This window comes from Gymnoscopelus microlampas (genome assembly GCF_963454915.1).
Source record: "Gymnoscopelus microlampas genome assembly, chromosome: 20".
NCBI lineage: Eukaryota > Metazoa > Chordata > Actinopteri > Myctophiformes > Myctophidae > Gymnoscopelus > Gymnoscopelus microlampas.
Genome location: NC_139957.1, coordinates 14,758,273 through 14,773,755, shown reverse-complemented (window position 1 = coordinate 14,773,755; position 15,483 = coordinate 14,758,273). Strand labels below are relative to the sequence as shown.

The following is a 15,483-nucleotide window of genomic DNA, read 5'->3' as shown; positions in this document are numbered from 1 at the left end:
GTTGTCATTGGTACAGAAATATAACAAACACCATGGAGAGTTTCACAACACACACTGCAACAGGGGAAAAGAAACACACTAGCTCATATAAATTGTACAGTGCAATAGGACACTGCAAAACATCCGAAAGAGTAGACCATACATATACCACTCTACATACCTCTCTCTCTCTCTCTCTCTCTCTCTCTGCAACACACACACACACACACACACACACACACACACACACACACACACACACACACACACACACACACACACACACACACACACACACACACACACACACACACACACACACACACACACACACACACACACACACACACACACACGTTTGTATTACTATACTTGTGAGGACAATTGATCATTTGCTTCCTTTTTAGTCATAGCCCCAACCCCAAAGCCGAAAATAGCTGATCTACAAGATCACAGCACGTCACGCTGCGATGCGTTGTGAGCTTGTAGATCTGCTGTGCCCTCACAATGTCTATTTCTCAAATTCTACAATACTTGTGACGGACAAAATGTCCTCACATGTATAGTAATATAAGTACAGACACACAACGCGCGCACACACACACACACACACACACACACACACACACACACACACACACACACACACACACACACACACACACACACACACACACACACACACACACACACACACACAAACATTCAGTGTCATTTCCACATATGTAACACAACACTTACCATACACTTGACATGTGGTCCAGACTGCAAATAGCAAATGGAGGAACATGGCTTGCGGTTTGAAATGAAATGTTCTCCAGCTGGGAGGAGAAGCTACTTTATTGAGAGCATTTTATGACCTTATTATTGAATATTAATGCACCTGACCTTATCTTTATAATTTTGTGACGCCAAGTCAGCAGAATATACAATGGGCGCAATGTATAAAGCAATACTAGAGTTAATTATTAATTATATTTTGATAGTTTTAATTTTAGTTCCTTTTCAGGAAGGTTTCTTGATTGATTGATTGATTGATTGATTGATTGATTGAATACTTTATTAACTGTTTGCAAAAAGTACAGTGGTACGATTATACAATTATACAGTGCTATAAACACACAAAAAAACACAAAAAGCCCTGAGGGCTTAGTTATTTCCATTGTGGTCCATTGTGGTCTCTCAATATTATAAAACAAATTAAATCATGGTGATGAAAACTTTCCAGGACAAGTCAGGGGAATATACAATGTGCCCAATGTAATTTAAAGCAGTAATTTAGTTAATTATTAATGTTTATGTGGAGATGGCTAAGTGTAAGCTTATTCCAAATAAGGTTTCTCGCAATAATTAAAAATATAAAGAAAAGGAAATAAAATCATAATGTGGATTTAGAACTATATTACCACAGGGCCAAGTGGCAGTGGTGGAAAAAGTACTCAAAAGTTTGACTTAAGTAAAAGTATCAATGCTGCAATGTAGAAATACTCTGTTACAAGTAAATGGAATTCAAAAAATGTGTTGTAATAAAAAAAATACAAAAGTGTTGGTATCAAAATGTACTCGAAGTAGCAAAAGTAGAAAGTACTCATTGCAGAATGTCCCATTTCACAAGTTTTCAAATGTAATGTATAAAAATCTTTAGAAAATGTTATTTTCATGTATATCTACAGTGATCACTGCATGTTTTGTAATAATAATCTACAAAGGAACTAGTAAGTAAAGTTGTCAAATGATTGTAGTGGAGTAAAAGTACAATATTTTTCTCTGAGATATAGTGGAGTAGAAGTAAAAGTACTGAAAATTGGAAATACTCCAGTAAAGTAAAAATAAATGCCTCAAAATATTACTTAAAGGACGACTTCACCGATTTTCAACCTATCTTCATATAATTGGTCCTCACTAATACTCATGATAAAATGGTACACTTTTTTTCTACTATGTCTGTGTCTCATAGAAGGGCTGTGGACAGTCCAGAAACCCGTTTTTTTCCAACAAAATTTCACATTTTTTATTTCGATTTTTATTAACACGAGAACAATGGCTTCTTTTATTGCATTGCAACTTTCCAGGAATAGAAAGCCTGCAGTTTCTATTAGCTTGGCTTCCCCATTGATGATGTCACTGGTAGATGGGACTTTGAACTGTCCACAGCCATCCTCTGAGACACAGACCGAGTAGAAAAAAATGGTACCATTTTATCATGAGTATTAGTGAGGACCAATTATATGAAGATAGGTTGAAAATCGGTCGTCCTTTAAGTACAGATATACAAGCTCATAGCGAGTGCCGCGCTATGAGCTTGTAGATCTGCTATTTTTTGTTTTTTATGTGAAAATGTGTGCAAATCTTTAAATATATATATATTTTTTGAATATATATATTCAAAGATTTGTACTCATTTTCACGATTTTTCAAAAAATAGCAGATCTACAAGTTCATAGCGCGGCACTCGGTGCCGCTATGAGCTTGTAGATCTGCTATTTTTGAATAGCCAAAGAAATCTAAAATGACAGAGATACTTTCCCGGATTGAATGTGTTTAAACTATAACTAGGCTAAGTTTGAACTTAGTGTGAGGTGGTGCAACTGGCCCCAGTTACATCACACCACTGTCAATTGGTTAGGGGTCACGGGGGCGTGACCCGGGGTGTGTGTTTGCTTCCAGTTCCAGCCATCATTCAGTTGACTTCCTGTAAAAGGTAAACAAATCATGGATCCCGACTTGATGGACTCCACGTCTTCTAGGCAGAAAAACAACAATGTAACGCTAAAACAAGTTCTACTTAAAGCATGGTTAGAGGGAAGCGAAGATACAACGTGCGTTTTGCACCTGTGAGTATAATAGGCCTACCTGCTTGGGTTTATGTGACGTTGGTTTGCGTTTGCCAGAGAGTGCAACCGCAACAGTGTCAGAGTGTGTGTGTGTGTGTGTGTGTGTGTGTGTGTGTGTGTGTGTGTGTGTGTGTGCGCGCGCGCGCGCGGGGGCGTGTGTGCAGTGGCGTAAAGCAGTGGTCCGGGGACCACCAGTGGTCCTTGAGGGGGTTCCAGGGGGTCCCCAGACAAATGAATAGTTAGTAACCAAATTGACCCCTTGTGTGTCTGTAACTCTGAGAGTGTACAAATGGAACCAAATGGACCCTTGGTTCCATTTGTACACTCTCAGAGTTAAATTAACACCGATGATGATACTACAGTGTTAGGGACCCCCAACCAATCAAAATGGTTGAGTCCCTGGCATATCTTTTCAAATGGGGGTCCCTGGGCTAATATGTGTCAATTTGGGGGTCCTTGACGCAAAAAAGGTTGAAAACCACTGGCGTACATGTACTCAAGTACTGAACTTAAGTACACGATTTTTTGTACTTTACTGGAGTATTTAAAATGTTCAGTACTTTTACTTCTACTCCACTACATCTCAGAGGCAAATATTGTACTTTTACTTCACTACAATTATTTTAAAACTTTTGTTACTTTGTATGTTTTTATTATTATTGCAAAACATACATTAACCACTCCAGCCCTATATGTACTTAGGCTGTTTGAAAATAGCTGATCTGCAAGCTCACAGCTTGTAGATCTGCTATTTTCAAAAGATTTGTATACATTTTGAAAACTTGAAATGGGACATTCTTTTGGTACTTTAAGTACATTTTGATGTACTTTGATGATTGTGTGTGTGTGTGATTTGCTTTGCTTTTGCTTTGCTTTGTGTGTGTACACAGAAACGCATCAAAAAGATCATGCAGAAAGACGCTGAAGTGGGCAGGGTTGCCCAGGCGGTTCCTGTGATGATCTGTATCTTTTTACTGTTGAGCCCAATATGAACCAGTGGTTTGGTTCATCATGGCCTGCTAAAAAGTGAATGTAACTCTAACTATGTGCAAATGTTGTAACCACAATGGACCCGCAAGTGTTTACATTTGTACATCCTCAAGAGTGTTACAAATGTGTAAATTATAATTAACAGTATTACTGTGTAAAAGACCAGGGGGTATTGAGTTTTTATGTCCTAAGCAAGTGAAAGCAGCCAAGGCTCTGGAGATGTTTATCAAATCCCTACTGACCAAGACCCGCATGATGATGACCCAGTCCAAGCGTAGCGCTGTTTTATCACTTGCTCTTATGTAAGTACTGAACTGTTTCACTTTATACCTTGCTTCTTAACTTCTCTGCTGTATCATAACTATAATAATAATGATGCAGATGGCGACTCAATTCTCCCTGGAGGACTAATCATACATCCATATATCTGTGTATCTCTGGTTTATCTTGTCTTACCCGTCTTTGCACCATCACTTTTGACCCACAACATCATATACATATATTTTACATGATACGTTTGGTTTGGTGCCATTATGCGTTATTTTTTCATTGTCTGCGTTAGTACTGAGTGAGTCTTGCAAACGTTTTTGTCTGGTTGTGTTGTTTCCTCTTGTTCTCACCTTCCCCCCATTATCTTCCTCATCCTTCCTCTGTAGAAAGCAGTGTATAGACTCTGAGGATCTGTTCCACTTCCTGGAGGAGCTGGCAGAGCACGCTTCATCTTTGACCCAAGAAGATGCTAGAACGATGAGCATGTGGTCCTTGTACAGGTAGAGATGGAATGAACTTTTAAAAAGAAATGCAATGTACAAACAATGTGTGCATAGTTGAGCCACGGGACCATCGCCGACCTTTTTTATATTTAAATTTCACCATACCGTATGTCAACTATTGAGCTAGAGATCTTTGAAGTTTAATGCTCTTGTATTGTGATTTGACGACACAGTATATTGAGTCATTGCGGACAGAGTGACATACATACATACAGTACATACACACAGACAGACCATCTCATTGCAATGGTTTCACAATCAGAGTGACTGAAGAAAGTGCAAGAAGATAAATGTTCTATGATATTAAATGACTAAACTATTATTCACTCATACTTTTCTAATTTTAAGTTAAAAGTTTAATTCCAGGGCCGCACTGGTCACTATGATAATCCAACAAAAATGTTAAAGCATCTTTTATACGTAGAATGTACTGTGCCCCTGTGCCCTTCCTTACATATGAATACAAAAGCTTTTAGATCCGCTATTTAGCTGAACGTTTGCCTATTTTTGCTGAATGTTTGCCTATTAAAACATGCCGAGAATAGGGATGTTAGTGTTTAAATAAGTGGTTAACGCTTTACAATCATATTTCTCCATAGGACAAAACGGCAGGAAGTTTGTGTCAAAAAGCAGATAGAAGTGGGAGAAAAGGCATCTAAACCAAGCCTCAGCTCACTGAACAACAATGCAAGCTCCAGTGTATGTGATCTGTTATCACTTCGATACTAACCATGTTATGATATCCTTTGAAAGGGAAGCACAACCATGTTTTACATAATCTGTATACCAATTTTAAATATTATGAAGATTAAATTAAGAGTATAGTTGTAGTATTGCCGTATTTCACCAACATAAATGTTTTTATGCTGATTTATGTTTCAGTTATTTCATGTAACGTTTTTGCAGGACATGGAGTCTGACTCTCTCTACATCTGCTTGTGACTGTGCTTCCAAAGCCACAGAAAACGGCTACTGTAACAACATCCGACATTATCTCATTCACTTATTCACATTCTTTATTTTTATTTATTTATTTTTTCAGGAGTTTAATTCCTGAATGAGATGTCATTTTGGGCACAAAAGTTCCTTCTCATGACTCTTCATTCCTGATGATGTGAAAGCAAAACCCGTTTTGGAGAAACATTTAACCACTTAAACCCTAGTTGACCGGGGTCCCCCAGGGGTCTGTGCTTGGTCCCCTCCATTTTTCCTTGTACACCAAATCTCTTCACCGAAAATAGTGAATTGCTATTTTCGCAGAATGTTCTTCCCCAAAATAGGGATGCAAGGGTTCATGTGGTTAAATGAATAACTAGTTTCCAGCCCAACTTTGTCCAGCAATTGTTAACATTGCTGAGCAACGTCTATTTGTGAGATATTAAATAATGCATTTCAAATGATACATTCTCAAAAGTGGATAGGTGTTATGAAATACACTAATTCTTTGTTTTTCATAAGTGATTCTATTGTATGCCAGGGTGAGATTGACAATGAATAGTTAATTAATTTAAATTGCTGGTGGTAACATCTATTATAGTGAAGCAAATTGTGTAACATAAAAAAGTATTGACTTTTTTTAAATGTCTGTTTGCTGTATTACACAAAATAATAGATACATTTGTTGTTGTTGTTTTGGAGTTGTATGGGGCAGTATTATTTGTTAACCATTTTTTTTTCTTTTCTTTTTTTTTGGAAGAACAGAACACTTATGGTCTTATTATCGAGTATTATTAGAAATATATTATTTTTTTCTAAATATCCACATTTTGACAAAGTAGATGTAGCTCACATACTGGATACATGTTTGCCTTTATATTGTGTGTAGATATCCATAGACATACATCCAGAAATACCACACGACCTGTTCGTTTACAAACATTCTAATTTGGTGTATAGCACACAGCAAATGTACAGCTGGTAAAATACAAATTTCAATGTTCCATTTTGTGCCTTATCTCAGGTTTTAGACACTCTCATCAGTAATATCGCTCATGCTGAATTCAGTAGTTTCAGCAATGGCCTCATAGTGGTGTACTTACATGTATAAACTGAAACAATGGCTTTATTTGTGTTATACCATACTAACCAAAAGACCTCCAAGTCAATTTACATCCTTTTGAATGCTTTCTAGGCCTGTATACAGTACACAGGGCGTACCTTTTCCTGTAAAAACCTAAAACTAAATGTTTGTTTTGTTAATAGTAGCCTTTGTAGTAAATGGTTTCCTGTATATAATTTTTAAAGCACTAACTAAATGGATGTTTTTAAGAAGAAACTTTGCATTTGAATTGTGCTGTAGATTGTATAAATACAACATTGTAGAAAAGAATAACCATGTTCCTTTCAAGTGTTGATTCTAAATAATGGAATTAATACACAAACAACTATGATGATGGATAATGTAAATATAGAAATTCTTAGTGTGATATTAGACCACAAAATAAACTTGAAACCCCATATTACACAAGTAAGGGCTAAGCTGGCAAGATCATAAAAAAAAAAAAGACTCCTAGATCACAAAGCATTGTACACTGTATCTTTTGTATTATTGTGTGGAGGTATGGGCTAACACTTACTTACTTACTACATACTACAAAAAAGAGCAATACGGATTGTTAACAGGAACACACCAACTCTGTTTTTAAAGTTGCATGCATTGAACTTAATGGAAATGATACAATTCATGTTCAAGTAAGAAATTACTACTGGGGAATATACAGAAAATGTTGAGGACGAGGAAGGGATGTGTTGAGTGTATTTTTATTTTTATTGTATTTTTTGGGCTGCACTTCCAAGCAGGGACTGTGTGCAATTTATGAGTATAGAATAGTGAATAATTAATATATCTATAGATAGGTGTATTATATATGGGAGTATAGCTTTATCAATAAGTATATAACTAATTGGTTATATATCTGTACTAACATAATAGTAAGCACATAAGCATAGTATACACTTTATAGGTGAATGGTGTGCAATGGGAGTGATGTTATATACTAATATATAATTAATATATACTGTAGTAAATATAGATATAAGGGTATGTATATTATAGATATGTAGGAGAATACATAGTTAGATGAGTATTGCATTTTGGAGTTATGCATGTATTATAAGTATATTAGTAGATGATAAGGGGTAGGTTATTGTGTATTTTTGTCTTTTCTATTATGGCATTTGTTTTGTTTTATCTGCATGATCGAAATAAAGATTTTCAAATAAAAATATTTGATACATACGAAAGGTAAAGTTGTGCTCCAATAAAAACAATCGAGTGAATACAGGAATTGGTTTATTACAGGAAACAAATCTGTACAATGCGCAGGAATGAAATAATGAATAAATAGATGAACCCTATTACAGAAAATTTATGAAAATTTACATTTTCTTTTTTCTCGAATTTACAATTCAAAGCCGATTAAAGCAAACCTTTTTAAGATGCTACGCAAGGTAACTGCATAATAAATTGAAAATATTTACATGTTCCAACATTTATGTTCAGCTATCCTGCTCAAAAACCCAATATGTTCAGATGTTTTCCTAACTCAGCTTAGGGCTGTCAAGTGCATGAGGAAATAAGAAAAAAAGAATGTACAAAATAAACTGCTGGCAATACAGTACAGCTTAGCTAAGGTGACAGAGTCCACTAGTATATTTCAATTCCAGTAGTCATTTCCCCCCACTGTACAGTTTTCAATGGAACATGCATTTCATGTTTTTTTTGTTTTTACTACAGCTCAACTCAGAAAGAATGAAACTCAAAAATAACATTCATTTTCAAAGCAACATAAATTATATTTTTGTTGCATTTTCAAAATAACAGAAAAAATAACTAACATTTAAAACTTTTATCTCATCCCTCTCGGAATCATTAAATACGTATAGAATGGTACCCAATTTCCATTAGTGGTTCCATAAAGTCCTTGTTTTAATCTAACTATTTCCTGTGTCTTGTGTCCCAAAGGCACACGGTCCATTCACGTTCCTATAAACAACAGACCAGAACACTGAGGGAGGTAATGGAAATCTGGTTCTAGAATGACTCAAATAAACATATCAGTTATGACATCAGTTATAGAATTTAAATAGGTCCTTTTTTCTTTCTTTTTTTACATACACACAGACAAGTGGACCGTTGCATTTGTTTTTCAGTTTCTGCCTATTTAAATGTATCTTTCTATACAGTTTTTTAAGCTTCAATTGGGAGAGATCTTGTGCCAGAGAAACCAAAACATGATTAAAAACTAAAACAAAAATACTACAATACATGATCTTCAGTAGAGTCGCGCTCCGAAGCCAAACGTCTGTTTGATGGCTTCGATGTAGTATCTCTGCCATCCCTGTTTCGTTCTCTCCTCTTCACTCTCAGGAACCCCTCGACATTCCACCTTCAGCTCCGTCTCATTGCCTCTGTCCGAGAAGGTCAGTGTGATTGTCGCATAATGTTCTGTAGGGGGCAGGGCAAATAAGTATCCATTAGTACATACAGTAAATGACATTGTTGTTCGTGTGATGTCTCATAAACTGTCCACCCTGCATGAGATTGCATGACACATACAGTACCATAAACATTTTCTATTTATTATTTCCAAATGAAAACATTTAAGCCTAAAAGAGGTACTGATCCCTGTGTATGTGTCCTCTGCGTTACATCCAACCTACATATTAGTGGTCAGACATTGAGCAGAGCCCGGGGACCAGCTCCAGCTCTAAGGCCAGTGCATTGGCAGAAGTATGTTTCAAACATGTATTCGAGAAACTTCTAACTCTATATTAAACATGAATTAAATTCAAACTTACCACAGGGCCAGGTGTTGTACCTCCACTTCATGACTATTTTCTGCTCATAAACCTAATCAGAAGACATGTGAAAACTATGTCAATCATAAGGTGTTAAGAGCGACAGCAGAATATCACAGCACAACACAGCCAAAAGCATGCCAAGATATGAACACAAATCCAATGCAAAATGCACACCTCTGGGCACTGAGTTATGCTATTGTTATGTTGTGTTATATTAAACTCTGGGAAACTAACTGATGTATTGTGTTCACATATCTGTAAGGCGAGAAGCTCTCACCAGCTCTGTGAATTCACCCAGCACATTTCCATCCAGCAGACGAAACTTTCCACCCTTCTCTGCTTCGACTGTTGCTTGCGCATGAGTGAATGCCTGGATCATCTACAACACAAGGAACATTTAAAAAAGAATGGACACTGCTCAATTGAAGTAAAGCCCTATTTATGGAATGTACCTTTAATAAAACAGGTGGATTACAAGGTGTTTACAGGGCAACACAAAATAAATGAAAAAACAAAACAAGAGGACAGAGAGAGAGGGAGGGAGGGAGGGGTACAAAAAAATTGCTTTAAAATTGCAGAACAAGCAGGCTGCACAGAAACAGAGTCCTTTCGACAAAATCATTGCTCTATGGACACAGGAATATTTGGTACATCCGTTGTCTGGGTACCATGGCTTTGATGCCTGCAAACCTCACTACTTGCTTCCAGGCAATCTAGGATTGAACCACTTACAGTGTAAGTGGTTCTGAAAACGAGCACCAACTTAATAATTGACATGTAAAAGAAAGGTGGAGTATGTCATGCTTCTCACCTCTTGGTTGATGAAGACCCTGAAGAGTTCACCTGGTGAGGTCAGGAAGGTGTCCTTAATGCTGAATTTACAAGTAGGAATCTTAACACCAGTGTTGGTTGGGGCTGAGCTGCCTGAGGAATTTATCTGTTAAAACAGAACAAAGCAATGCTTACTGTAAATGTGACCTTTCCCTGCACAACAATTTTTATAATAATCTTGGAGCTCAGATATGAATAATCTTGGAACCCACATTAATTTAATCAATGATACATGTGTGACTTGTACTAAAACACAGAAATACCATGGTACCAAATGTCATTTGGATATGTCTTTATAAATATTAAGGAACCAAAATGTGTTTCTCATCACTTATGCTATGAAAAGCACTTCATAACAGAAATAGAACAGAAATAAAACTTAATGATCCATTTCTGGAAATTGTCTGCAGCAGATCCAAGACCCAAAACAGACAGACAGAGCTGTCCTACTAGAAGCCTGTCACTCCATCTACTGGCATAATTGCAACCACAGATGAATTCATAAAAAAAAGATCAGGACCAACCTGCATTCTATCCACCTTGGCTTTGGACTGTGAAGATTGTGGCTTGGAAACTCCATTGGCGGTGGGCAGAATCATTCCCTGCGTGAACTCTGTGGAGACAACATTGTGTTGGTGTTTTGAAAAGTCATCACCCTCTCATATTGGCCATTACGCATTGGTTTATTGTTTTCTATTACAACAAACCTAGTCATCCTCATTTAATTAACACACTTTGTTAACCACTTAAATCAATCTGTAAAATTAAAGACTTCTTAGTGGAAAAAGCCGGAAAAACAGACCATTCATGTCACTGGTCCTCCTGTCTGTCTTGGAACTTGAGTTCGATTTGTCTCCATGTCCATAATGTTCAATCTCCAATGGCCACAAATGGTGTTGTAATCAGTCAGATTAAGTTCTGTGCATAACTGCAGTCCTCGGTTTCCAGAAGTGGGTATATCCATTTCTGGTTCAGGTTTGTTTTCCCACAGTTTTGATCTCAAAATCACCAGTGAATCACTAGTGACAAAATGACTTTGAGTAGGTCAGACCCCATGGTTTACAGTATTCTTTACACTTTACAGTAGGTCTGTCTCCTTGGCCAAATGGAAATAGCAATGTTTATAAATACTTAATCTACAAGTAAATACTGCTTCACAACAACAATGTTGATGTCATTAATTCACTGAAAAAGATTTTCATATGTGCAGAAAGTTTCACACTCTTCACTACTTTCACTTGTCATTTCCGGGTTGCTAGACGGTGGCTGCCTGACAATGGCATGGACATGAACACAATCCAACACAACTTTACACAGTGGTCAGTTGTTTTCTGGCTTTTTTTTCATGGACAAGGCTTTGATTTTACAGACCACATTTTTTTTCAAAGCTCAAACATGAAACTACTTTCCACTATGACTGCGTGATTGTTCCCCTTTAAGAGAAATACCAGCTAATCAGTGAAATGGTCTCACTCACCCGTTTTTAGGAAGCCTACGTAGCTTCCCAGGACTTCACGTACTTTCTCAGCTCCCTTTGTCTTCATTAGTGAGGTCAGCGGTGTCTCTGGCTCATCTTTGTTTAACGTAATATTAATCTGGACAAACATCACAATATTCCACCACCATAAATAATATGACTCATATCAATAATGTTATTACCTGTACTAATATTGCTGCTACCTCTGGTACTACTACAGATACTAGAAAATATAAGCGTAATAATCTATGATGTACGCTTAAGTGCCCCTCTTAACGGAATGGGAATGATCAGTGGGAATGGAATATAAGGCCAACCCTCAGCTGGTATCTTTTGGCTGTGGTTGGTAAGTTTATTTTCTAGTTTCACAGACAGATCACCTACCTTTCACCAGAGCTTCTATTCTATTTTTAAAAAAAACCTTTAATTGGCTTGATAGATAATTCTGTAAATGACTTGTCACTGAGAATACTGAATGGAAAGGTTAGTTTGCGAAGCTCAACTTACATCAAGATCTTCCATGTCATTCTCATCAGAGAGGTTTGGAACGTCAATACTTCCTTTGTATTTGATCCCTGCATTTGATGTCCCTGGTAAAACACACAAACACATAGAATAAAAATAATTGCATGGCCTATTTGTCCCTGTTTGTTAATATGGAAAGTGGTGAGTGCGTGAAAGTGGGAAATTATTAACTGTAATAGTCACATGCTAGTATGTCTTTGGCTGTGGCTCGTAGGTTTGATTACTTGCCCTTGCTATAGTGGCAGATATTGAGCCAGGCTGTTTTCTATTATAAGCCCCTTGGCTGGCCTTGTACAAACTCGAAAGTTTACTTTTAAGATTGTTTTTGCCTTTGACAGGACAGTAGGCTGACAGGCAATGGGGAGTGACATGCAGCAAAGGCTGTCGGAATCGGGACTCGAACCCACGACACACTGTCGGGCTGCACTGAGCCTGGACCACTACGCCAGCGGTCCAGGCCTTGAAGGTTTACTTCTGTAATAAACATGCTATTACAACCACTGGATGAATGGCTTCATTTCCTAAAGTACATCCTGTTTCCTCTATATTCATTCAGTGATGTAATGACACCACATGAAGACATTTTGCACCAGAGACAGGGTGTATTTAAGACAGATTCATTAAGCTTAATTTCTCACTAATAAAAAAAGACAAGTATAATCAAAACATAATACAATAATGCATTATAATGAGTTGTATTCCACAGAAACACCTTTTTAGTAGTGAAGCATAATGTAGCGCCCAGGATTCGAACCGGGGTCTCCCGCACGGGGAGGTACACTAAAGCCAAAAAATATCTATTAGCCTAAAAGGGTAATTCCTCCTCGGTCGAGGGAGATTTTAGGCTTTTGGTCTTCAGGCAGAGGTTCTGAGCCACTCTGCTACAATAACAGGGACAAAAACATGAGACAGACGCAACGCAAAAACTACAATTATAGCTATCTACCAGTATCTACAACAAAAATGACTCTGTGTACCTGTCCAAGTGGCTTTCAGGTTCCATTCGTAGAAGAAGATGAGCTTCCCTTTGCGGTTGTTGATGGAAGCCTCTCCTTCCACCTTGCTCACTTCGGTGACCTCGCACGTTCCTTCCTCATTCTCCACGCTCAGACCGAGGAGCAAAGCTTTTAGTTTGTCAGACGACCAGGTTGTCGCGTCGCGTTCAGTCCTGTGAAGACCCATAAAATAGATGAGTCAAACTAATTCATTTGTAAAGCCCTTTTACCAAAAAATTCAACAGGCGCTTTACAGAAAGCAAAGGGCACAATTAATAGGCCTGTCACAATTATTACATAATCGTCTAATTGCAATTATTTGAATTCATCACAATTATTTTTTGCATAATCGTCATCGCCTAGGCACAAATCATTCTATTGACATTGAATTAAGTTACCATGGAGATTAAACAGCATTTAGCCGTAAACCCTGCAATATCACTTGAACAATATGAAGTTATGTGATGTAATAGCTTGATATTTACTACTAACCAGCTTTCATAATATCTACCATTGTGTGCTTTCAGGTTATGTTTAATTACTACAGTAAGTGTAAAAAACTAGTATAACCTGAAACTGTGTCCATTCAAGAAGTATTCTGTCCAAAAAGAAATCATAATTACATATATATTTTTTCTATTATATTATTATAATTATTCATAATTAGATAGATTTCATGAACCAAAGTTTTAAATTACGTGCTATTTTTTAAAACACCTATGATTTCATTTTATGCTTCGCAAGGAACAATATCCTACCTAGTCACAGTCATATTTATTCATTCTGTTCTCTGAGACATGTGATACCAAGGTTTACTACACATCAACTAGCGTGCAATAGACAAAAGCCCCCCCCCCCCCCCCCCCCCCCCCCCACACACACACACACACACACACACACACACACACACACACACACACACACAATGATGTGACAACGTTGCCATCACAGAGGATATCTGTACTTGCTTATTTAATTATTTTTTTCTTTCTTTCTTTTATTTTTCTAGTATTGTAACTGCATTTTGTCCTGTTATTTGTAATTGTAGTGTTAATAATGGGGGGGGGGGCTGTACTTGCTAGCAACGAGCTAGCTAACTTGAGCTAACCCGTAGCCTATATTCCATCAAATACAACTTTATGAATCAACATATGATGCAATTCAATGTTTCACTTCACCAGTATATCCCATAATGGCGTTAGAAGACTGTAAAGATGACCCAAGCCCGACAGAAAAACAGCTTTCATTTATACAGCAAGCTCAGTTTTAGCTGAACCCATCATGTCTCTTCCTGTCCTCATCCTCTCTCAGTCTCACCAGTGCCAGTTGTTCACATTAGTGGCATCAGCTCTCTCCTCCACGATCCAGCGAGGGTCCCCTTCTCCCCATTTAGCCATCTGTGTAGTCTGATATGCCTTTACTTAGATCTGAAGAAGAGAGAAGAGAAAGAGAGAGAGACGATTCTGCCGGCGAGTGGCCGTCCACTTGCGGTGCACGTTTCTAGAAACCTCCTCGACTCCTCGTCGTTGCAGGGTGCTCTCCAGCGTTGCCAGATTGTGTGAGAGAAATAAGCAACGAGGTCAATGAAAACAAGCCCAAAAGAAGAACTGCATCGGAAGATAGTAGATCTACAAGCTCACAACGAGCATGTAAATCTGCTATTTAAAAAAAAAGACAGTATGACAATATGAAGACAATAAATTGAATATTTTTGAATTTAACAACACAAATCTTGTATGGTGGTTCCTGGCACAAAATATTTTCAGATGGGGGTCCTTGACATGAAAATGTTTGAGAACCACTGGTTTAAACAGCATATGAAAACAAGCCCAAATAAGCAACTGCACTTACCAAAACTGCACGACCAATATTTACAAGCAACTTTACAAAACAAACAAGCCCAAAGTCGCTTATAATAAGCGGACATGGCAACACTGCTCTCTAGCGGCGGTGTCCCTCCGTTTACTCACCGACCGGTAGAAATGGCTGGAAACGGAAGTGTCTGTACTGGGTTGAAATGTCCCCCTGAAGTATTCCCCTTTGATGGATTCCTTGAAGAATGGTTCCGCGTTGCGATATCTACTGTGACTGTGCAATGAGCATTTTGTATCTCTAGTTGTTGTTTGTAGGCTGCAATAATAATTACATCACCTGTGTTTGCTTGATAAGAGCGTTGATTTACAAACACTCCTGGTAGATGGCATTGGTTTCAACTTTCTTCACCTCAAAGTCCTGAGGCTATGTGCCCATCCCCTAATGATACAAACAAGCAGCCA

At 37.7% G+C, this 15,483-nt stretch overlaps 2 protein-coding genes across 3 annotated transcripts; one reads left to right on the top strand and one right to left on the bottom strand.

Moving 5' to 3' along the window:
* Positions 1–2,680: 2,680 nt before the first annotated feature.
* Positions 2,681–5,334, top strand: LOC311035860 (dr1-associated corepressor). Of its 2 annotated transcripts, none has more exons than XM_084044326.1 (5): positions 2,681–2,813; positions 3,704–3,776; positions 4,009–4,105; positions 4,460–4,573; positions 5,176–5,334. In XM_084044326.1, the coding sequence occupies exons 1-5, from the start codon at positions 2,772–2,774 to the stop codon at positions 5,303–5,305; spliced, it is 456 nt and encodes a 151-aa protein (XP_083900452.1). In that variant the 5' UTR covers positions 2,681–2,771; the 3' UTR covers positions 5,306–5,334. The 2 variants fall into 2 exon arrangements, with proteins under 2 accessions (XP_083900452.1, XP_083900451.1); XM_084044325.1 differs by having other exon boundaries at positions 4,006–4,105.
* Positions 5,335–7,851: 2,517 nt separating this feature from the next.
* Positions 7,852–14,749, bottom strand: LOC311036287 (activator of 90 kDa heat shock protein ATPase homolog 1-like). Its single transcript, XM_084044887.1, has 9 exons — positions 14,525–14,749; positions 13,190–13,380; positions 12,195–12,277; positions 11,688–11,805; positions 10,735–10,823; positions 10,191–10,316; positions 9,657–9,758; positions 9,377–9,428; positions 7,852–9,023 (listed from the first exon to the last, which is right to left on the bottom strand). The coding sequence occupies exons 1-9, from the start codon at positions 14,602–14,604 to the stop codon at positions 8,851–8,853; spliced, it is 1,014 nt and encodes a 337-aa protein (XP_083901013.1). The 5' UTR covers positions 14,605–14,749; the 3' UTR covers positions 7,852–8,850.
* Positions 14,750–15,483: the final 734 nt, after the last annotated feature.